The following is a 23,232-nucleotide window of genomic DNA, read 5'->3' as shown; positions in this document are numbered from 1 at the left end:
ACCAAATGAAACTTTTTTTACTTCTTATTTATTTATGTATTTAATTTATTTTTATTTTTAAAGTATACAGTTGGCCCTTGTACAACATGGGGGTTAAGGGCACCCATACAATGGAAAATCTACCTACAACTTAAGTTAGCCCTCCACACACATGGATCCCCATCTGCCAGTTGACCATTGAGCAATGTGGGTCAGAACTATGTGGATCAATTGAACTTCGTAAGTCATTTGAAAAAAAATCCGAATGTAAGTGGACCCATGAAGTACTGTAGCTTTGTAGTATAGCTTTGTTTTTATTTCTCATGGTTTCGTTCGCTATTTGGGGTCTTTTGTGGCCCCCATATAAATTTTAGGATTATTGTTCTAGTTCTGTGAGAAATGCCATTGGTATTTTGATAGGGATTGCTTTGAATCTGTAGATTGCTTTGAGTAGCATGGACATTTTTAACACTTAATTCTTCCTATCCATGCACATGGTATATCCATCCATTTATTTGTGTGTTCATCAATTCCTTTTATCAATGTTTTATAATTTTCAGAGTACAGGTCTTTTACCTCCTTGGTTAAATTTGTCCTAGGTATTTTGTTCTTTTTGATTCAATTGTAAACGGGATTATTTTCTTTATTTTTCTTTCTGGTAGTTTGTTATTAATGTATAGAAATGCAATGGATTTCTGTATATTAATTTTATATCTTGCAACTTTGCTGAACTCATTTATTAGTTTTAATAAAACTAGTTGGATCTAGATTAGTGGGATCTTTAGGGTTTTCTATACATAGTATTATGTCATCTGTAAATAGTGATAGTTCTACTTCTTCCTGTCCCATTTGGATGGACACCTTTTATTTCTTTTTCTTGTTTGATTGCTGTGGCTAGGACTTCCAATAGTATGTTGAATAATAGTATTGAGAGTGGAAATTCTTTTCTTCTTCTAATCTTAGAGAAGCTTTCAGCTTTTCTCCATTGAATATGATGTTAGCTGTGGATTTTTCATATATGGCCTTTGTTACATTGAGGTATATTCCCTCTATACCACTTTGTTGGGAGTTTTTTAAAATCATAAATGGGGGGAATGGAGGAAAAATGGTGGCGTGAGGTGAGCCTCTGTAAAGCTCCCCTGGAATTTACAAATCGAACAACAAAAACTCCACAAAGGATTCCCTGCGCAGTAGACAGGCAAGACGAAGAGGCCCACTACCGAAATCACCTACAGGTGGGAGATTCGCGTGAGTGGGGGGAGGAGGAAAGAGAGAAGTGCGGAGACGGAGCCGCGCGGTCACAGGACGCAGACCTAGCTCAGTGCTCCGAGCTCACTGCTTCCCAGAACTACCGCAGCTGTGGGAGAGGGAAGAACTTGGACTGCTAGGGCTCCGCTTACGGCCCACAGGGCTGAGGGGGCAGCATATAACACAGCTGAACCCAGCGCTCACGGCAGAGACCTCAGAGAAAAGACTGAGGAAAGAAGGATGAAAACAGTGGTTTAAGCCCTCACTGCCGAGCAGAGAATGGAAGCCTTAGGCACTGAGACTAGCCGACCCCTCCCTACCCTCCCAGAGCTCGCCCCACCCCCACCTGCCCGGTACTAGGGGCAGAACAGTAGCAGTGTCAGATCAAAAGAACAGAATATTTGCTGTTCTGAGAACTGTGGACCACAGACACAGATTCGCAGCCTAACTAGTTCCGGCAAAGGGGAGGGAGCAATGGAAGCAGGACCAGCTGTGGTGGTGGTTGCCGCCATTGCTCTGGGCCACCTCTCACAACTCACCCTGCCCCAGGCCCCACCTATCTGGGTGGATCCCTGCAGGAGTAAACAGAACTGCTGAAACATAAGGGCTCTGAATCTGGAGCTGGAAGAGCTTTGGAACATCAAAAGCTCTCCGCATACCCACGGGACACTACGCCCTGTGACCTAGACGAACTATTAACAGAGGAGAAGCCCGTCTCCCAGGGAATCCCCCCATTGTGTGAGAAGCTGGAACAGTGCAGAGAAAACATAGCACTACCATGTGGGAGAAGAAAAATAAGCTGCAGTTGGAGAAAAAATAAAACATTCTACCAACAAGTACTGGAAAACAAAAGAAAGACCACTTCCTATCAACCTGTTGCAGAAGCCACTCCTGTAGATGTCTAGGAAGAGAAATAGTAAACCAGTAATTGCCATGAATAACTAAGGCAACAAGATAGCTCAGAAAGAAAGTGAAAGGTCTCCAGAAAAGGAACTCAAAGACATGGAAATATGTGACTTAAATGACAGAGAATTCAAGATTGCACTTCTGAAAAAATTCAACGAGATGCAAATAGGCAGTTTAATGAACACAGAAACACAATCAAAGAACAACATGAGCATTTTACAAAAGAGACTGAAATTTTTAAAAAGAACCAAATAGAATTTCTGGAGATTAAGAACTCAATAGAAGAAATTAAGAATGAAATAGCCAGCTTAAGAAGTAAAGTTGACCAGATGGAGGAAAGAATCAATGACATCGGAGATAGAAACCTGGAAATGACACAAATGGAAGAAGAAAGAGACGAGACTTAAAAAGAAATGAAAGAACTCTCCAAGAACTTTCTGCCTCCATCAGAAAGAGCAATATAAGACTAATGGGCATACCAGAAGGAGAAGAAAGAGAGAAGGGAACAGAGAATATATTCAAACAAATAGTCGATGATAACTTTCCAAACTTGTGGAAAGAACTGGATCCTCGAATCCAAGAAGCAAATAGAACACCTAATTACCTCAATCCCAACAGACCTTCTCCAAGGCACATTGTATTGAAGCTGTCTAAAATCAACGACAAAGAAAGAATCCTCAAGGCGGCCAGGGAAAAAAAGACGGTAACCTACAAAGGAAAGCCCATTAGGTTATCAAAAGATTTTTCAGCAGAAACTCTATAAGCCAGGAGGGAGTAGAGCCAAATATTCAAACTATTGAAAGAGAGAAATTGTAAGCCAAGAATAATATATCCAGCAAAGATATCCTTTAGATATGAAGGAGGAATAAAGACCTTTCCAGACATACAGAAGCTGAGGGAACTTTCTAATACACGACCTGCACTACAAGAAATACTAAAGGAGGCTATTCGACCACCATCAACAGGGACAATTTGTGGCAAACAAAACTCAAAAAGGGGGAGAGTAAAGCCTGAAACGGAATATGGGAATGGAGAAAGTAAGCGTGCTGAAGAAAATGGAGTACTCTAAATATCAAACTTTCTTTTACATAAACTTAAGGGTAAGCACTCAAAAAAAAATCCAGAACTGAAATGTATACTGTAATAAAAGAAGAAACAAAGGAAAACATCATAGAAAATCACCACACAAAAATAATAGACAACAACAAAAAGGCAAAGAACCAAAGGAGACACAGTCTTACCAGAAAACTAAAGATAGAATGACAGGAAATCCTCACATATCAATAATCACCCTAAATGTAAATGGACTGAACTCACCAATAAAAAGGCACTGAGTAGCAGATTGGATCAAAAAACTAAACCCAACCATATGCTGTCTCTCAGAGACACATCTCAGTTACAAGGACAAGCATAGACTCAAAGTGAAAGGGTGGAAATTGACACTCCAAGCAAATGGTACCCAGAGAAAATCAGGTGTAGCCATAATGATATCAGATGAAACAGACTTCAAGGTGAAAAAGATAACAAGAGACAAAGATGGACATTTCATAATGGTGAAGGGGACTGTACAACTAGAAGACATAACAGTCATCAATATTTAGTCCCCCAATCAGGGAGCACCGAAATATACCAAGCAACTACTAACAAAACTAAAGGGAGAGATTGACCAAAACACAATTATACTAAGGGAGTTAAATGCCTCATTGACAGCTATGGATAGATCATCCAAACAGAAAATAAATAAGGAAATAGCAGCCCTAAATGACACATTAGATGAAATGGACATAATTGACTTATATAGAGCACTTCATCCTAAAACATCAGACTATACATTCTTTTCTAGTGTACATGGAACATTCTCAAGGTGTGGGGACAGAGCCCCAGAAAGTAGTTTACAGGCTCTCGGCCTCACGTGGAAGGGTGCTGGCTTGGGTGGTGAATGGCCGTCGGCTGTGGCCAGTTAGCCAATTGGTCGCTGGTATAACTGCTGCGGCTACGAAGGGTTGCCGAGCAGAGCCGAGCAGAGCCAAAGAGAGCGGAAGAGGAGGGCCAAGGAGAGCGGAAGAGGAGAGCCGAGAGAGAGGAACAGAGTCGAGAGAGTGGAGGATAGTCGTCGGTCGGTCGGCTGGTGGAAAGGCAGACGGCAGGTCACGCGTCTGGTGGGCCCAGCCTCCAGTGAGACCATAGTGGTATGACTCCCCTACCTATGGCTCCATGGGTGTTCCTTTTCGGCCTCACCATATCCTGCGTTCTTGTGTGGGGAGCGGGAGCAGAGACCCCGCAGGCCGCCCCGCCTGAAAGATGGCGCGGCGAGAAGGCCTCCCCGCACGACACAAGGATAGACCATATATTGGGACATAGAATAAGCCTCAGCAAATTTAAGAAGATTGAAATCATACCAAGCATATTCTCTGATCACAAGGCTTTGAAATTGGATATCAACTGCAAAAAGAAAGCAGGAAAAAACACAAGTACATGGAGATTAAACAACATACTTTTAAAGAATAACTGGGTCAAAGAAGAAATTAGAGGAGAGATCAAAAGATACATAGAAACAAATGACAATGAAAATACATCCTACCAAAATGTTTGGGATGCAGCGAAAGCAGTTTTAAGAGGGAAATTTATATCATTACAGGCCTATCTCAAGAAACAAGAAAACTCCCAAATAAATAACCTCATGTTACACCTTAAAGAACTAGAAAAAGAAGAACAAGTGAAACCCAAGGTCAGCAGAAGAAAGGAAATAACAAAAATTAGAGCAGAACTAAGTGAAATAGAAAACAAAAAGACAATAGAAAAAATTAATGTGACAAAGAACTGGTTCTTTGAAAAGATTAACAAAATTGACAAACCCTTGTCTAGACTCACTAAGATAAAAAGAGAGAAGGCACTAATTAACAAAATCAGAAAAGAAAAAGGGGAAGTTATCACGGACACCACAGAAATACAAAGGATCATCCAAGAATACTATGAAGGACTATATGCCACCAAATTCAATAACCTAGAAGAAATGGACAAGTTCTTAGAAACATATAGCCTTCTAACGCTGAACCGTGAAAAACTGGAAAATCTAAACAGACCAATCACCAGTAACGAAATTGAATCAGTCATCCAAAACCTTCCCAAAAGCAAAAGTCCGGGACCAGATGGCTTCACTAGTGAATTCTACCAAACCTTCAAAGAGGATCTAATACAAATCCTGCTCAAACTCTTCCAAAAAAGTGAAGAAGAGACAGTACTCCCTAACTCATTTTATGAGGCCAACATTACCCTGATACCAAAACCTGGTAAGGACAGCACAAAAAGAGAAAACTGCAGACCAATATCTCTGATGAATGCCGATGCAAAAATCCTAAATAAAATTCTAGCAAATCGAATACAACAATGCATTAAAAAGATTATTCATCACGACCAAGTGGGGTTCATCCCCAGGGCACAAGGATGGTTCAACATCCGCAAATCCATCAATGTGATGCATCACATAAACAAAATAAAGGACAAAAATCATATGATTATATCAGTTGATGCAGAAAAAGCATTTGACAAGATACAACATCCATTTATGATTAAAACACTTAATAAATTAGGTATAGAAGGAAAATTCCTTAACATAATAAAGGCCATATATGACAAGCCCTCAGCTGATCTCATAATTAATGGTGAAAAACTGAAGCCCTTTGCTCTACATTCAGGAACACGACAGGGCTGTCCCCTATCACCTCTGCTTTTCAACATAGTGTTGGAAGTCCTCGCCAGAGCAATCAGGCAAGAGAAAGAAATAAAAGGCATCCAAATTGGGAATGAAGAAGTTAAATTATCACTCTTTGCAGATGACATGATGCTATATATAGAAAACCCTAAAGACTCCACCAAAAAGCTATTAGAAACAATCAACGAATACAGTAAAGTTGCTGGCTACAAAATCAACGTACAAAAGTCCATTGCATTCCTATATACTAGCAATGAAATCTCAGAAAAAGAAATACAAAAACAATTCCTTTTGCGATTGCAGCAAAAAGAATAAAATACCTAGGAATAAACTTAACCAAGGATGTGAAGGACGTATATGCTGAAAACTATCAGATATTTTTAAAAGAAATTGAAGAAGACACAAAGAAATGGAAAGACATTCCGTGCTCATGGATTGGAAGAATCAACATAGTTAAAATGGCCATATTACCCAAAGCAATATACAGATTCAATGCAATCCCTATCAAAATACCAATGGCATATTTTAAAGAAATAGAACAAAAAATCATCAGATTTGTTTGGAACCACAAAAGACCCCGAATAGCCAAAGCAATCTTAAGAAAAAAAGAACAATACTGGAGGTATCACACTTCCTGACTTTGGCTTGTACTACAGGGCTACAATAATCAAAACAGCATGGTATTGGCAGAAAAACAGACACATAGACCAATGGAATAGAATTGAGAACCCAGTAATAAAACCACATAAATATGGACAGTTAATTTTTGACAAAGAAGCTAAAAACATACAATGGAGGAAAGACAGCCTCTTCAATAAATGGTGCTGGGAGAATTGGATAGCCTCGTGGAAAAGAATGAAACTGGACTGCTATTTGTCACCATGTACTAAAGTTAATTCAAAATGGATCAAAGACTTAAGCATAAGACCTGACACAATAAACTGCATAGAAGAAAACATAGGTACTAAACTTATGGACCTTGGGTTCAAAGAGCATTTTATGAATTTGACTCCAAAGACAATGGAAGTAAAAACTAAAATAAACGAATGGGACTATATGAAACTTAAAAGCTTCTGCACAGCAAAAGAAACCATTGACAAAATAAAGAGGCCACCAACTGAATGGGAGAAGGTTTTTGCAAATAGTGCCTCCGATAAGGGGCTAACATCCAGAATATACAAGGAACTCATGCAACTCAACAACAAAAAAACAAACAACCCAATTGAAAAATGGGCAGAGGACCTGAAGAGACATTTCTCCAAAGAGGACATACAAATGGCTAATAGACATATGAAAAAATGCTTAACATCACTAATCATCAGAGAAATGCAAATCAAAACCACAATGAGATATCACCTCACACCAGTCAGAATGGCTATCATCAACAAGACAAATATTAACAAGTGTTGGAGAAGCTGTGGAGAAAAAGGAACCCTCATACACTGTTGGTGGGAATGCAGACTGGTGCAGCCATTATGGAAGGCAGTGTGGAGGTTCCTCAAAAAATTACGAATAGAATTGCCATATGACCCAGCAATCCCTCTCCTGGGTATCTACCCAAAAAATCTGAAAACATTTATACATAAAGACACGTGTGCTCCAATGTTCATAGCAGCTTATGTTACGGTGGCCAAGACATGGAAACAACCAAAATGTCCTTGAATAGATGAATGAATAAAGAAGTTGTGGTATATATACACAATGCAATAGTATTCGGTGTTAAGAAAAGATGATATAGGAACATTTGTGACAACATGGATGGATCTTGAGAGTATAATGCTAAGCGAAATAAGTCAGACAGAAAAAGTTGAGAACCATATGACTTCACTCATATGTGGGATATAAAACTGAAAGCAACAAAGGAATAAGACAAAGAAAGAAACAAAAACTCATAGACACAGACAATAGTTTAGTGGTTACCAGAGGGGGAGGGGGGAGGGGGTTGGTAGATGAGGGTAACGGGGATCAAATATATGGTGATGAAAGGAGAACTGACCCTGGGTGGTGAACACACAGTGGGATTTATAGATGATGTAATACAGAATTGTACACCTGAAATCTATGTAATTTTACTAACAATTGTCACCCCAATAAATTTAAAAAATAAATTTAAAAAAATCATAAATGGATGTTCAATTTCGTCAAATGCTTTTTCTGCATCTATTGAGATGATCTTTTGATTTTATTTCTTCATTTTATTTAAGTGGCATATGATATTGGTTGATTTGTGGATATTAAACTCTCCTTACATCCCTAGAATAAATCCCATTTGATCATAGTATAAGATCTTTTTACTGTATTTCTGAATTTGTTTTCCTAATATTTTGTTTAGGATTTTTACATCTGTCTTGATCAGGGATATTGGCCTGTAAGTTTCACTTTTTTGGAATGTCTTTGTCTGGTCTTGGTATCAGGGTAATAGTGGCCTCATCAAATGAGTGTGGAAGCTTTCCCTCCTCTTCAATTTTTTGGATTGACAATCGGTATTAATTCTTTTGGATTTGAGAATAATAGGTATTAATTCTTTCAATGTTTGGTAGAATTTACTTGTGAAGCTATCTAGTTCTGGACATTTGTTTGTTTGGATTTTTTTTTTGGTTTTGATTACTGATTCAATTTCATTACTATTAATCCATCTGTTCAGATTTTCTGTTTCTTCCTAATTCAATCTTGGAAGATTGTATTTTACTAAGACTTTATCCATTTCTTCGAGGTTATCCAATTTTTTGGCATGTAATTGTTTGTAGTATTCTCTGAAAATTCTTTGTATTTATTTGGTGTCGGTTGTCACTACTACTCTTCCATTTCTGATTTTATTTATTTAGGTCTTCTCTCTCTTTTTCTTGATGAGTCTGGCTAAAGGTTTATCAATTTTGTTTATCTTTTCAAAGAATCAGCTCTTAGTTTCATTGGACTTTTCTATTTTATTTTTAAATCTCTGTTTCATTTATTTCTGTTCTGATCTTTATTTTTTTCCTTCCTTTTACTCACTCTGGACTTTGTTTGCTGTTCTAGTTTCTTTAAATGTAAGTTTAGATTGTTTATTTGAGATTTTTCTTTTTCCTTTTTTTTTTTTTTTAAATATTTTATTGGGGAAGGGGAACAGGACTTTATTGGGGAACAATGTTCACTTTCAGGACTTTTCTCCAAGTCAAGTTGTTGGCCTTTCAATCTTAGTTGTGGAGGGTTCTGTTCAGCTTCAAGTTGTTGTTCTTTCAGTTTTAGTTGTGGAGGGCGCAGCTCAGCTCCAGGTCCAGTTGCCGTTGCTAGCTGCAGGGGGCACAGCCCACCGTCCCTTGCGGGAGTCGAACCAGCAACCTTGTGGTTGAGAGGACATACTCCAACCAACTGAGCCATCCGGGAGCTCAACGGCAGCTCAGCTCAAGGTGCCATGTTCAATCTTAGTTGCAGGGGGCAGAGCCCACCATCCCTTGCGGGACTCGAGGAATTGAACTGGCAACCTTGTGGTTGGGAGCCCACTGGCCCATGTGGGAATCGCACCAGCAGCCTTCGGAGTTAGGAGCACGGAGCTCTAACCGCCTGAGCCACCGGGCCGGCCCTTGAGATTTTTCTTGTTTCTGGAGTAGTCCGTGTTGCTATGAATTTCCTCTTAGCACTGCTTTCACTATGTCCCATAGATTTTGGGTTGTTGTGTTTTCATTTTCATTTGTCTCAAGGTATTGTTTGATTCCTTCCCTGATCTCATTGTTAATCCATTCGTTGTTTAGTGTCATGTTATTTAGCCTCCATGTATTTATGTGTTTTTCCCTTTGTATCGTGTTTCCCAGAAAATAAGACCTGGCTGGACCATCAGCTCTAATGTGTCTTTTGGAGCAAAAATTAATATGATCCAGTCTTATATTATAGTATAGTACGTGCTATACTATAATATAATACAGTATAATATAATATAGTGTAATATAATATAATACGTGGTATTATATTACATTATATTATATTATATCCGGTCTTTTGTTATATTAAAATAAGACTGGGTCTTATTTTAATTTTTGCTCCAGAAGATGCATTAGAGCTGATGGTCCAGCTAGGTCTTATTTTTGGAGAAACATGGTAATTGATTTCTAGTTTCATACCATTGTGGTCTGAGAAGACGCTTGATAGATTTCAATCTTCTTAATTTGTTGAGACTTGTTTTGCAGCCTAACACGGTCTGTCCTGAAAAATGTTCCACATGCACTTGTGGAAAATAATGTATATCCTTTTGAGTGGAATGTTCTGTAAGTATCTATTAAATCCGTCTGGTTCAATGTGTCATTAAGGCTGCTGTTTCTGTGTTGATTTTCTGTCCAGACGATCTATCCATTGATATAAGTGGAGTGTTGAAGTCCCCTACTATTACTGTATTACTGTATATATCTTCCTTTATGTCTGTTAATATTTGCTTAATGTATTTATGTGCTTCTACATTAGGTGTGTAGATGTTTACAAGAGTTATATCCAGTTTTGAGATTGATCTCTTTATCATTATGAAATGCTCTTCTTTGTCTCTTGTCACAGTCTTTGTTTTAAAATCTATTTTGCTGACATAAGCATTGCTACCCCAGCTTTCTTTTTGTTTCATTGGCATGAAATATCTTTTTCCTATCTCTTCACAGTCAGTCTTTGTGTGTCGTTTGATCTGAAGTGAGTCTTTTTAGGCACCATATGCACAGATCTTTTTTTGTTTGTTTGTTTTAATTCATTTAGCCACTCTGTGTCTTTTATTGAGCATATTCAGTCTATATACATTTAAATCAACTATTGATAGGTATGTAATTATTGCCCAAATGAAGCTACTTGAATGGTAAATACATTTGTAATGAACACATTAGTGGAGGGAAAAACAGCAAATTAGATGTAGAATTACTGAATTAGAAGATAGACCTGAGAAAATTACTGAAAATGAATCACAGATAGATAAAAAATAAGAGATAATGATAGATTTGGGGAAGAGCAACAACAGACCTTACATATGTCTAAAAGGACTTCTGTAAGCAGTTAGAAACAATGAGAAAGATGAAATAATAAAAGAAATCATGCATAGAATTTTTAGAAATGATAAAATATGTGAATCTTAAAATTCAAGACTCACAGGAAAGAATGGGAAATATAAAGAAAACAAATTCACAAGTGGACACATCATAGTGAACCACAGGAAGTCAAAATCCTAGAGGAGATCTTCAAAACCACCAGAGAGAAAAAACAGTTATTCTTCCTGCCAACACGTCAACCATACGAAGAACACAGAAATTAATGGCATGATCTCCAAAGTATTAAGGGTACATAACCATTGACCTAGAATTCTGTATCCAGCTACACTGTCATTCAAAAGGGACGGTGAAATAAAGACATTTTCAGAAAATAGAGAGAATTCACAAAACCTTGCTGAAAGAATTACCAGTGGATATACATCATAAAAAAAGGAAATTTAGTCTAAAGTAACAGAATGGGTCCTAGAATAATGTAATATAAAGCAAAAAAAAGTAAGTTAGTGAAAAACAACATCTGATTCCAAGGCCAAGTATTTGATTCCACGCATGGTGACTGGTGTGTTAGAAGTTGTAGACTACAAGTAACAATCCTATCTATCAATGCTTACTGTGACTTGAGTAGCACCTGTTCTTGGTGTCATTACATAATAAATTCTTCCTGAAAATACCTATGCTTTTATGTGCAGGCTACAAATTATGCCTCCCTTTGTAAAGGTAATTGTAAGATCACAGCTGGAAAATAGTTGCCAGAGTCTCAGTTGTAAGATATACCAACATGAAAGTTATTGAACTGTGAGGCTCCAGATTCTGAGAACTAATTGGTTCCCTGCCTTATGCATCTTCTAAATGTGAAGTAGTCTGTGTTGGGAAACCAAGGCTTCTGGCTGGGGCATGATAGTCTTGAGAGCCAGAAAGTGGGCCCTCATTCAGTTCTACAAATTTGATTTTCTCTGACCCTCTATGTCCCTGCCTGTCCCCAGAGCCTGCAGCCATGTTTGCCAAGGAACAGCCATTACGCAGGGAGGTGCAGATTGCAGCAGCCGCCAGTGCCACACTGAGCTGCGAGGTGTCCCAGGCCCAGACGGAGGTGACGTGGTACAAGGATGGCAAGAAGCTGAGTGGGAGCTCAAAAGTGCGCGTGGAGGCCAAGGGCTGTACCCGGCATCTGGTGCTGCAGCAGGCGGGGAAGGCGGACAGCGGGGAGTACAGCTGTGAGGCCGGGGGCCAGAGGGTCTCCTTCCTCCTGGATGTCACAGGTAGGTTTCTTGAGGTCTTTCTTATGTTCCTTAGGTTAATTATTAGGGCAAGGAGGTGTGTAGGGGTGCCACCTAATGGCCCGTTTTCTCACAAAGCTTTCCATATAGCACGTATTAATTACATGCTGAGGGCTGGATTTATTAAGTACCTCTCGTCTTTTTTACTTGTGTAAACTTCACAACAGCCTTGTGAGAAGGAGTTTTGATGATTCACATTTTAAGATAAGGCACAAGGAAATTACATAACTTGCCAAAGTTCACACAGACAGAGAACTGCAGAGCCAAGATTTGGTCCCAGTATTCTGGGATTATTTATTTGTTTTCTGCCTGAAGAACTGTGCCATCAGCATTTATTTTAGCAGGTCTTCTGGTGTTTTAATATTTTTGCTTGTATGAAAACATACTTGTTTTGCCTTAAATTCTGAGGGCTGTTTTCTCTGGGTATCAAATTCCAGTTTAGCAACTCTCTCTCCTCTCTCTCATGTATATGTGTGTACACACACACACACACACACACACACACACACACACACACAAGTTTTAAAGACTCCATTCTATTGTCTTCTTTCCGTATTTTCTTTTGAAACATCATCTTTGAGATCTATTCTGTTCTTTCAAGAGTCATGTTTGTTGTTATTTTTCCTGTTGCTTTGGTTTTGACCTTGAGCAGGTGTGGTTTTCTTTGTACTTGTACTAGTTGGGGTGGCAGAGTATCTTGAGTCTCTGGGTTTATGTCTTTCATCAGCTGTAGAATATGGCTTTCACATATCTTACATGCATCTCTCTTTTTCTTTCCCTCTTAATTCTTTTTCTCTGCTTTATCACAGGTAGTTTCTTTGAACCCATCTTCTAATTCACTAACTTTCTGTTCTGCTATATCTAATCTGTTGTCAAATACCCAGTAAAGTATGTTTACTTTCAACTATTGTATTTTCAAATTCTGAAATTTCCATTTGATTAATTTCTTATAGATTCTAGACTCCATAGTAAAATTTTCATATTTGATCTATTTCCTTTCTTTCATATTTTAAAAATATTAATCATGGCCATATCATAGTCTGATAATCGTTATAACTGATCATCTGATATTGCCTTTTTTATTTATTTTCTATTTGCTCCTCTCCTTGGCATATCAGCTAAATTTTGAATGACTGTTACACATTGTGTGAGAAAATGTGTTAATATGGATGCTGTTAATCTTATTCCAGAAAGAGGATCACTCTTTCCTTTGCTAGGCAGGGAAAGGACTGTCGGAGCCTGCCGACGATACGAACGGTTCCTGAAGTGGGGAGTGAGGATTGAGAAAAAAATAGACAAGAGACAAAGATGGGATCGGGAGGGCGAGCAGTTCTAATTAGACTGCAGCGCCTACTTTATTTTTCAGCTTTCTTTTATACACACAGAAACAAGAAGGTTACATAAAGCAGCTGAGGCAGCAAGTACAGATTAGTTATGTTTTTCCAAAGTTTGGCCCTGACTGTCTTTAGACCTTTTGATATTTTCCCATTCCCAGGGCAGCAGGTGTCTGTTTGTTCTTTATGCTTATCGGAGTTCCCCTTAACGATCCTCCCAAACTCTGCTTGAAGTTACATTTTCTTAACCCTTAATGCTCCAGCTCCCTACAAAGGACGACTAAGTCTCTTTAGTACCGTGCTTACTCAAGGCTACATTTCAGTTTTGATCAGGGTCATCTATGTCTGGTTTGCCCCCAATCCTGGGCATTGTCCTCAAGGGTTCCTGCAAAGACTCAGGGTGTGGATAGGGGTCCCTCGCCCCCAGACACTCAACTCTGATATTTGTCTCCCTGATAATGCATGATGCTAAAAGTCCACTCTACTTTTTAGAAGTTTCCTGCTTGGCTTCTTAGTCTCCTGCCCCATGCAGCTTTGACACTCATCAAATGTCTTGAGGGGAATATGGCTGAGTGTGGGGCTCAATTCTACATGGTCCCTTTTCCCTGGAGACTTGGCTGCTCAATCTCTAATTTCATCACTCTGTCCATCCTGGATGTCCACAGCATGACTGGTTTCCCTGTGTCTTAGTTGCAGCCCTATAGCTGGATTTTCATTGCCACTCCATACCCAAAAGCAGAAGTGCCATGAGGGAAAAGCAGGTGCTGCATGTGGCCCCATCTCTGAGCAGTTCCCTTGTACCTTCCTTGCTCACTTCATAGCTATCCCTGCAGGAGAGCCCTGACCCTAACTCTCACCTCCGTTAGAATGTCTCTTCTGGGTTTTAATCAGTGCTGCCTCCCTTTTATCATTTAGCAGGCCACCTCAGTGTCACTCCTTAGTAAAGTCTATTCTGACCTTCAAATATAAGTCACCAATCAGGCCCTTCTCTATAGCATGTCATCTGTTTTATTTCATCACAACACTCAGCATAGCATTATGTCATTATTGCCATGATTTATGTTCACTTGTCTGTCTCTCTCTCTCCGTGATAAGGCAAGCTCTGTGAGAACAGAGACTGTACTGCTCACCGTAGCGCCCCAGCCACCACCATAATGCCTGCACACTGTGGGCCTTCCATTGACTTTAGTTGAGTCAATGATTGATTGAATGAATGAATGAATGAATCTACATCATGGAACCTATGTAGTCATTTGAGTTTAATGGAACATATACAACTTTACAAAATTGATGATAGCAGGTGTTGGTAAGAATGTGGAGAACCAGAACTTGCACACTGCTGGTGGGAGTGTGAATTGGTACAACCATTTTGGAAAACTATTTGGAAATATCTATTAAAGCCCAATGCAGACCTACCTATGTCCCTACCCACATGACCCCAAAGATATACACAAGACTATTCATAGCAGCTTTATTTATCATATCCCCAAATTGGAAACAACCCAAATGAACCACATGAGGAAAAGGAAAAATAAATGGTGGTGTCATTCAACAGAATCCTGTACATCTGTACAGAACAACAGATCCCTGCTCCGTATAACAACATGGTCGATCTGACAGACATTATCCTGAGTGGAAGAATACATAATATGATTCATTCATGTGAGACAAAAGAACAGGCCAAAGTAATTGTTGGTGACAGAAGTCAGGATGATGGTTACCTTTGGAAGGGTGTCATCAGTGAATGGGGAGCTAGAAATGTTCTGTTTGTCGCTATGTCTGGGGACATGGGGATAGGTGCCTATATTTCATTAAGCTGTACAAGTAGATTAGCGCAATTTACATGTGAATTGTACCTAGAAAAATGTAGATTCATTTGTGGAGGACATGCCATGTGCCAAGCTCTGGGGATATAAGAGTGACCAACCCCACCTGCCCACCAGAGCTGACTATCACATGGGAAAGACAATGAAGTGGCAGTGACAGGTGCCAGAATAACCTCGGCCACCTTCCTCCACTTATAGGATGTTCTTGGTCAGAATAACCTGCAAACACACATTTGTGGTTCCATGACAGGAGACATACGTTTGTAAACACAACTCTAACACCACAGCGGCACTAATGCCCCACGAGGCACGTGGCTCCAAGGAGAAAATGTACTGAACTCTAAAGCTTTGGTGCCTATTACACAGTCTGATACCAGCTTTGTGTCTCTGACCCTGTGCGTCCCTGCCTGTCCCCAGAGCCCACGGTGGTGTTTGCCAAGGAGCAGCAGGCACGCAGTGAGGTGCAGGCCGAGGCGGGGGCCAGCGCCATGCTGAGCTGTGAGGTGGCCCAGGCCCAGACGGAGGTGACGTGGTACAAGGATGGCAAGAAGCTGAGTGGGAGCTCGAAAGTGCGCATGGAGGCCAAGGGCTGCGCCCGGCGTCTGGTGCTGCAGCAGGCGGGGAAGGCGGACAGCGGGGAGTACAGCTGCGAGGCCGGGGGCCAGAGGGTCTCCTTCTGCCTGGACGTCGCAGGTCAGTTCTTTGGTGTGTCTTATTAGCGTTTATGGAAGGGAGGACAGACCCTGCTGCTCTTTTTATTAGAATTCATCCCTTGACATCTCCCATTCACCTACCACTCATTTTCACAGCAAAGTTTGGGAGCATGGAGGGAGGTTTGTCTGCAGCAGGGAGAGAGGCTGTTCTTGTGTACCATGAGTTCTGTTTCCATGTAATGAAGCTTAGTCTCATTTTCCCAGCACCTGCTCAGAACCCACTGATAGTCCTTGGTATCTAGCACCCTGGATCTACTTGATGCATAGTGCTGAGGGAGACCAGATGTCTCTCCCCTGGGTAGTGCTGGTAGATCACAGTATGTCCTCACCCAGCACAAAGGAGGGTTCCTGCTAGTGAGAGATGTTTAAATCATTCAACCAGGATAAAGGGAACCTTTGGCCAATTATGTAATTCCAATTATACTTGGAATTATCTCAAGACCGTGCTTTAGGTTATTAAATGTTAGGATATCACAGATCAGTTCTTGGGGGTCCTAATTTAGTCTTGTTTGGTGATGATGAATCAATTGTATTATATTTCTATAGACCCTGGTGCTTTCTCATTAGACTTCATGCCCGTTGCTGGGCCAAGTGAGACTGCATGGGAGGGGTGTGTGGAAGGGTGAGAGGGTGTTCCTGTACACCTCAGTCATGTTTCCGTATAGTGGGGCACAACTGTGCACGCCGAGTGCCTTCTCCGAACCCGTGCTGTGGTCCTGGTGTCCGGGACTGTGGCTGTGTTGGGTGCTTCAGTTCTCAAGTAGACTAGACGTCTCAAATGTGGGTTATGGAACTGCTTTTTTAAAAATTTATTTTTCAATTATAGTTGAATCGCTTCTTGGCCTTTTGGCTAAGATCAAGTGTAATTATAGTTGATATAAAGTGTATTAGTTTCAGGTGTAAGACATAGTGATTAGACATTTATATAATTTATGAAGTGATTTCCCCCAGTAAGTCTAGTACCCATCTGACATTATACGTAGTTATTATAATATTATGGCCTATAATCCCTATGCCATACTTTACATTCTCATGACTGTTTTTTTTTTAATTAAAGTTTATTGCAGTGACAATTGTTAGTAAAGTTACATAGATTTCAGGTGTACAATTCTGTATTACATCATCTATAAATCCCATTGTGTGTTCACCACCCAGAGTCAGTTCTCCTTCCATCACCATATAGTTGATCCCTCTTTCCCTCATCTACCAGCCACCTGTCCCCCTTACCCTCTGGTAACCACTAAACTCTTGTCTGTGTCCATGAGTTTTTGTTTCTCATTTGTTTGTCTTGTTCTTTTGTTGTTTTTATATGCCACATATGAAATCATATGTTTCTCTGCTTTTTCTGTCTGACTTATTTCGCTTAGCATTATATTCTCAAGATCCATCCATGTTGTCACAAATTCTCCTATTTCATCTTTCCTTACCGCTGAATAGTATTCCATTGTGTATATATACCACAACTTCTTTATCCATTCATCTATCGAAGGACATTTTGGTTGTTTCCATGTCTTGGCCACTGTAAATAAAGCTGCAATGAACATTAGAGCACACGTGTCTTTATGGATAAATGTTTTCAGATTTTTTGGGTAGATACCTAGGAGTGGGATTGCTGGGTCGTAAGGTAATTCTATTTGTAATTTTTTGAGGAACCTCCACACTGCCTTCCATAACGGCTGCACCAGTCTGCATTCCCACCAACAGTGTATGAGGGTTCCTTTTTCTCCACAGCCTCTCCAATACTTGTTACTATTTGTCTTGTTGAGGATAGCCGTTCTAATTGGGGTGAGGTGATATCTCATTGTGGTTTTGATTTGCATTTCTCTGATGATTAGTGATGTTAAGCATTTTTTCATGTCTATTTGCCCTTTGTATGTCCTCTTTGGAGAAATGCCTCTTCAGGTCCTCTGCCCATTTTTCAATTGGGTTGTTTGTTTTTTTGTTGTTGAGTTGCATGAGTTCCTTGTATATTTTGGATATTAGCCCCCTGTTGGAGGCACTGTTTGCAAAAATCTCCCATTCACTTGGTTGCCTCTTTATTTTGTCGATGGTTTCTTTTGCTGTGCAGAAGCTTTTAAGTTTGATATAGTCCCATTCATTTATTTTAGCTTTTACTTCCCTTGCCTTTGGAGTCAAATTCATAAAATGTTCTTTGAACCCAAGGTCTGTAAGTTTAGTACCTATGTTTTTTTCTATGCAGTTTATTGTTTCAGGTCTTATGCTTAAGTCTTTGATCCATTTTGAATTAATTTTGGTACATGGTGACAGATAGCAGTCCAGTTTCATTCTTTTGCACATGGCTTTCCAATTCTCCCAGCACCATTTATTGAAGAGGCTGTCTTTTCTCCATTGCATGTTTTTTGCTTCTTTTGTCAAAAATTATCTGTCCATATTTATGGGGGTTTATTTCTGGGTACTCAATTCTATTCCATTGGTCTACATTTTCTGCCATTTCTACATTGGTCTGTTTTTCTGCCAATACCATGCTGTTTTGATTATTGTAGCACTGTAGTACAAGCTAAAGTCAGGGAGTGTGACACCTCCAGTATTGTTCTTTTCTCTTAAGATTGCTTTGGCTATTCGGGGTCTTTTGTGGTTCCAAACAAATCTGATGATTTTTTGTTCTATTTCTTTTAAAAATGCCATTGGGATTTTGATGGGGATTGCATTAAATCGGTATATTGCTTCAGGTAATATGGCCATTTTAACTATGTTGATTCTTCCAATCCATGAGCACGGAATGTTTTTCCATTTCTTTGTGTCTTCTTCAATTTCTTTTAAAAATGTCTTATAGTTTTCAGCATATAGGTCCTTCACATCCTTGGTTAAGTTTATTCCTAGGTATTTTATTCTTTTTGCTGCAATTGCAGAAGGAATTTATTTTTATTTCTGTTTCTGAGATTTCATTGCTAGTATATAGGAATGCAATGGACTTTTGTACGTTGATTTTGTAGCTGGCCACATTACTGTATTCGTTGATTGTTTCTAATAGCTTTTTGGTGGACCTTTACGGTTTTCTATATACAGCATCATGTCATGTGCAAAGAGTGATAATTTAACTTCTTCATTCCCAATTTGGATGCCTTTTATTTCTTTCTCTTGCCTGATTGCTCTGGCAAGGACTTCCAACACTATGTTGAAAAGCAGAGGTGATAGGGGACAGCCCTGTCGTGTTCCTGAATGTAGAGCAAAGGGCTGCAGTTTTTCACCATTAATTATGAGATTAGCTGAGGGTTTGTTATATATGGCCTTTATTATGTTAAGGTATTTTCCTTCTATACCTATTTTATTAAGTGTTTTAATCATAAATGGATGTTGTATCTTGTCAAATGCTTTTTCTGCATCAACTGATATAATCATATGATTTTTGTCCTTTATTTTGTTTATGTGATGTATCACATTGATGGATTTGCAGATGTTGAACCATCCTTGTGCCCCGGGGATGAACCCCACTTGGTCGTGATGAATAATCTTTTTAATGCATTGTTGTATTCGATTTGCTAGAATTTTATTTAGGATTTTTGCATCGGTATTCATCAGAGATATTGGTCTGTAGTTTTCTTTTTTTGTGCTGTCCTTACCAGGTTTTGGTATCAGGGTAATGTTGGCCTCATAAAATGAGTTAGGGAGTACTGTCTCTTCTTCAATTTTTTGGAAGAGTTTGAGCAGGATTTGTATTAGATCCTCTTTGAAGGTTTGGTAGAATTCACTAGTGAAGCCATCTGGTCCCGGACTTTTGCTTTTGGGAAGGTTTTGGATGACTGATTCAATTTTGAATTCTCTGTCATTTAAGTCACATATTTCCATATCTTTAAGTTTATTTTCTGGAGACTTTTCACTTTCTTTCTGAGCTGTCTTGTTGCCTTGGTTATTCATGGCACTTAATGATTTATTATTTCTCCTCCTAGACATCTACAGGAGTGGGTTCTGCACAGGTTGATAGGAAGAGGTCTCTCTTTTGTTTTCCACTACTTGTTGGTAGAATGTTTTATTTTCTTCCGACTGCAACCCTTTTTTCTCTCTCTCTCGCACTGTAGTGTTATGTTTTCTCTGCACTATTCCAGCTTCTCACACAATGGTGGGATTCCCTGGGAGACGGGCTTCTCCTCTGTTAACAGTTCGCCTGGGTCATACGGTGCCACCTCTGTGGGGGGATGTGGAGAGCTTTTGATGTTCCAAAGCTCTTCTGCTCTACATTCAGAGCCCATGTGCTTCAGCAGCTCTGTTTACTCCTGCAGGTATCCGCCCAGATAGGTGGGGTCAGGGGCAGGGTGAGTTGTGAGAGGTGGTCAAGAGCAATGGCGGCGACCACCACCACAGCCAGTCCTGCTTCCACAGCTCCCTCCCCTTTGCCCGAACTAGTTGGGCTAGTTCCATGTCTGCAGACCACAGTTCTCAAAACTGCAAATATTCTGTTCTTTTGATCTGATACAGCTACTGTTCTGCTTCTAGCACTGGGCAGGTGGGGCCGGTCAAGCTCTGGGAGGGTAGGGAGGGGGCAACTAGTCTAAGTGCCTAAGGCTTCTGTTCTCTGCTCGGCAGTGAGGGCTTAAACCACCGTTTTCAGCCTTCTTCCCTCAGTCTTTGCTCCGAAGTCTCTGCTGTGAGCGTTGGGTTCAGCCCTGTTATAGGCTGCCCCCTCAGCCCTGTGGGCCATAAGCGGAGCCCTAGCAGTCCGAGTTCTTCCCTCTCCTGCAGCTGCGGTAGTTCCGGGAAGCAGCGAGCTTGGAGCCCTGAGCTAGGTCTGCGTCCTGCGCCCGCGCGCGGGTCATCTCCACACTTCTCCCTTCCCTCCTCCCCTGCTCGCGCAATTCTCCCACCTTTAGGTGAATTCAGTAGTGAGACTCTTCGTCTTGCCTCTCTGCTGCGCAGGGAGTCCTTTGTGGAGTTATAGTTGTTCAATTTGTTGTAAATTCCAGGGGAGATTTCCAGAGGCTCACCTCACGCCGCCATTTTGATGACGTCTCCCCTTGACTGTTTTTATAACTGACAATTTGCACATCTTAATCCCTTCCTCTTTCTCACCCATCCCTCCAACCCCCCTCTCACATGGCAACCACCACTCTGTTCTCTGTATCTATGAGTTTATTTCTGATTTGTTTGTTCATTTATTTTGTTCTTTAGTTTCCACATATAAATGAAATCATGATATTTGTCTTTCTCTGTCTGACTAATTTCTCTTAGCATAATATACCCTAGGTCCATCCTTATTGTTGCAAATGGCAAGAGTTCACCTTTGTTTTATGGCTGAGGAATATTTGATTGTATAAATGTACCACATCTTCTTTATCCATTTGTCTGTTAATGGACACTTAGTTTGCTTCCATATCTTGGCTATTGTAAATAACGCTGAAATGAACATAGGGCTGCATAGAGCTTTTTAAATTAGTGTTTTGAATTTATTTGGATAAGTACCCAGAAATTGAATTGCTGGATTATGATAGTTGTATATTTAATTTTTTGAGGAACCTCCATACTGTTTTCTATAGTGACTGCACCAATTTGCAATCCCATGAACAGTGCACAAGGGTTCCCTTTTCTCCACATCCTCACCAACAGTTGTTTGTTGATGTATTGATGTTGGCCATTCTGACATTTGTGAGGTGATATCTCATTGTGGTTTTAATTTGCATTTCCCTGATGATTAGTGATATCGAGCATCTTTTCACATGTCTATTGGCCATCCATATGTCCTCTTTGGAGAAAAGGTTCTCTGTCTATTTTTTAACCAGATTGTTCGTTTCTTTGCTGTTGAGTTGTATGGATTCCTTATATGTTTTGGATATTAACCCCTTATTGGATATGTCACTTGTGAATATCTTCTCCCATTCAGTAGGTTGCCTTTTCATTTTATTGATGGTTTCCTTTGCTGTGCAAAAACTTTTTAGTTACTGTAATCCCATTTGCTTATTTTTCCTTTTGTTTCCCTTGCTTGAGGAGACTAATCTAAAAAAATATTGTTAAGATCAATGCCAGAGAGTATATTGCCTATATTCTTATTCTAGGAGTTTCATGGTTTTAGGTCTCACATTTAAATCTTTAGTCCATTTTGAGTGTGTTCTTTTATATGGTGTAAGAAAGTGGTCTAGTTTCATTGTTTTCGCATGTATGTGTATAGTTTTCCTAATACCATTTATTGGAGAGACTGTCTTTACTCCATTGTGTATTCTTGCATACTGTGTCTTAGTTATTGACCATTTATGTATGAGTTTATCTCTGGGCTCTCTATTCTGTTCCATTGACCTATGTGTCTGTTTTTATGCCAGTACCATGCTATTTTGCTTACTAAAGCGTTGTAGTGTAGTTTGATATCAGGTACCGTAATACCTCAAACTTTGTTCCTCTTTTTCAAGATTGCTATGAATATTCAGAGTCTTTTATGGTTCCATATAAATTTTAGGATTATTTGTTGTAGTTCTGTGCTAAATACCATTGGTATTTTGATAGGGATTGTATTGAATCTGTAGATTGCTTTGGGTCATATGAACATTTTAATCATGTTAATTCATTTAATCCATGAGCATGTATATTCTTTTATTTATTTGTGTCTTACTCAATTTCTTTCTTTAATGTCTTGTAATTTTCTGAGTTCAGGTCTTTTACCTCCTTGGTTGAATTTATTCCTAGGTATTTTATTCTTTTTTTATGTGACTGTAAATTGTATTATTCTTTTTAATTTCTCTTTCTGATTGTTCATTATTAGTATATGCAAAAGCAACAGATTTCTGTATATTAATTTTGTATTTTGCAACTGTACTGAATTCATCTATTAGTTCCAATTAGTTTTTACTGGAATCTTTAGGGTTTTCTATATATGTAGTATCATGTCATCTGTAAATAGTAACAATTCTACTTCTTTCTTTTCCAGTTGGATACCTTTTATTTCATTTTTTTTGGGTCTGATTGCTGTGGACAGGACTCCCAATACTATGTTCAATAAAAGTGATAAGAGTGGCATCTTGTATGTTTTTCTGATCTTAGAGAAAAAGCTTTCAGTTTTTCCCCATTGAGTATGATGTTAGCTATTGGTTTGTCATATATTGCCTTTATGATGGTGAGATATGTTCCTTTTATACCCACTTAGTGGAGTTTTTTTTTTTTTAAATCATAAATGGATGTTGAATTTTATCAAATGTCTTTTAAATTTTTATTGGGGAATATTGGGGAACAGTGTGTTTTTCCAGGACCCATCAGTCGTTGTCCTTTAATCTAGTTGGGAGGACGGAGCTCATTGACCCATGTGGGAATC

The 23,232-nt window shown here is 39.5% G+C and overlaps 1 protein-coding gene across 18 annotated transcripts in view; it reads left to right on the top strand.

Annotated features, from left to right (window-relative positions):
- The window catches only part of OBSCN (obscurin, cytoskeletal calmodulin and titin-interacting RhoGEF), a 147,188-nt gene that overhangs the window by 33,901 nt on the left and 90,055 nt on the right, over window positions 1–23,232 (top strand). For 17 of the 18 annotated variants that reach the window (XR_016021423.1, XM_088798859.1, XM_088798865.1 and 14 more), the window contains exons 12-13: window positions 11,817–12,092; window positions 15,688–15,963. Coding sequence is in view for 17 of the 18 variants with exons in the window: in XM_088798859.1 (XP_088654985.1) it covers window positions 11,817–12,092; window positions 15,688–15,963 (552 nt within the window). In the remaining variant the exon portion in view is untranslated. The remainder of the gene's footprint in view (window positions 1–11,816; window positions 12,093–15,687; window positions 15,964–23,232) is intronic. The other variant, XM_088798862.1, reaches the window with a different exon arrangement.

Source organism: Rhinolophus sinicus, chromosome 5 (genome assembly GCF_057876585.1).
Source record: "Rhinolophus sinicus isolate RSI-liver-muscle chromosome 5, RSI-T2T, whole genome shotgun sequence".
Taxonomy (NCBI): Eukaryota; Metazoa; Chordata; class Mammalia; order Chiroptera; family Rhinolophidae; genus Rhinolophus; species Rhinolophus sinicus.
Note: the sequence above shows the minus strand (reverse complement) of the source record. Positions and strands in the feature narration are given on the sequence as shown.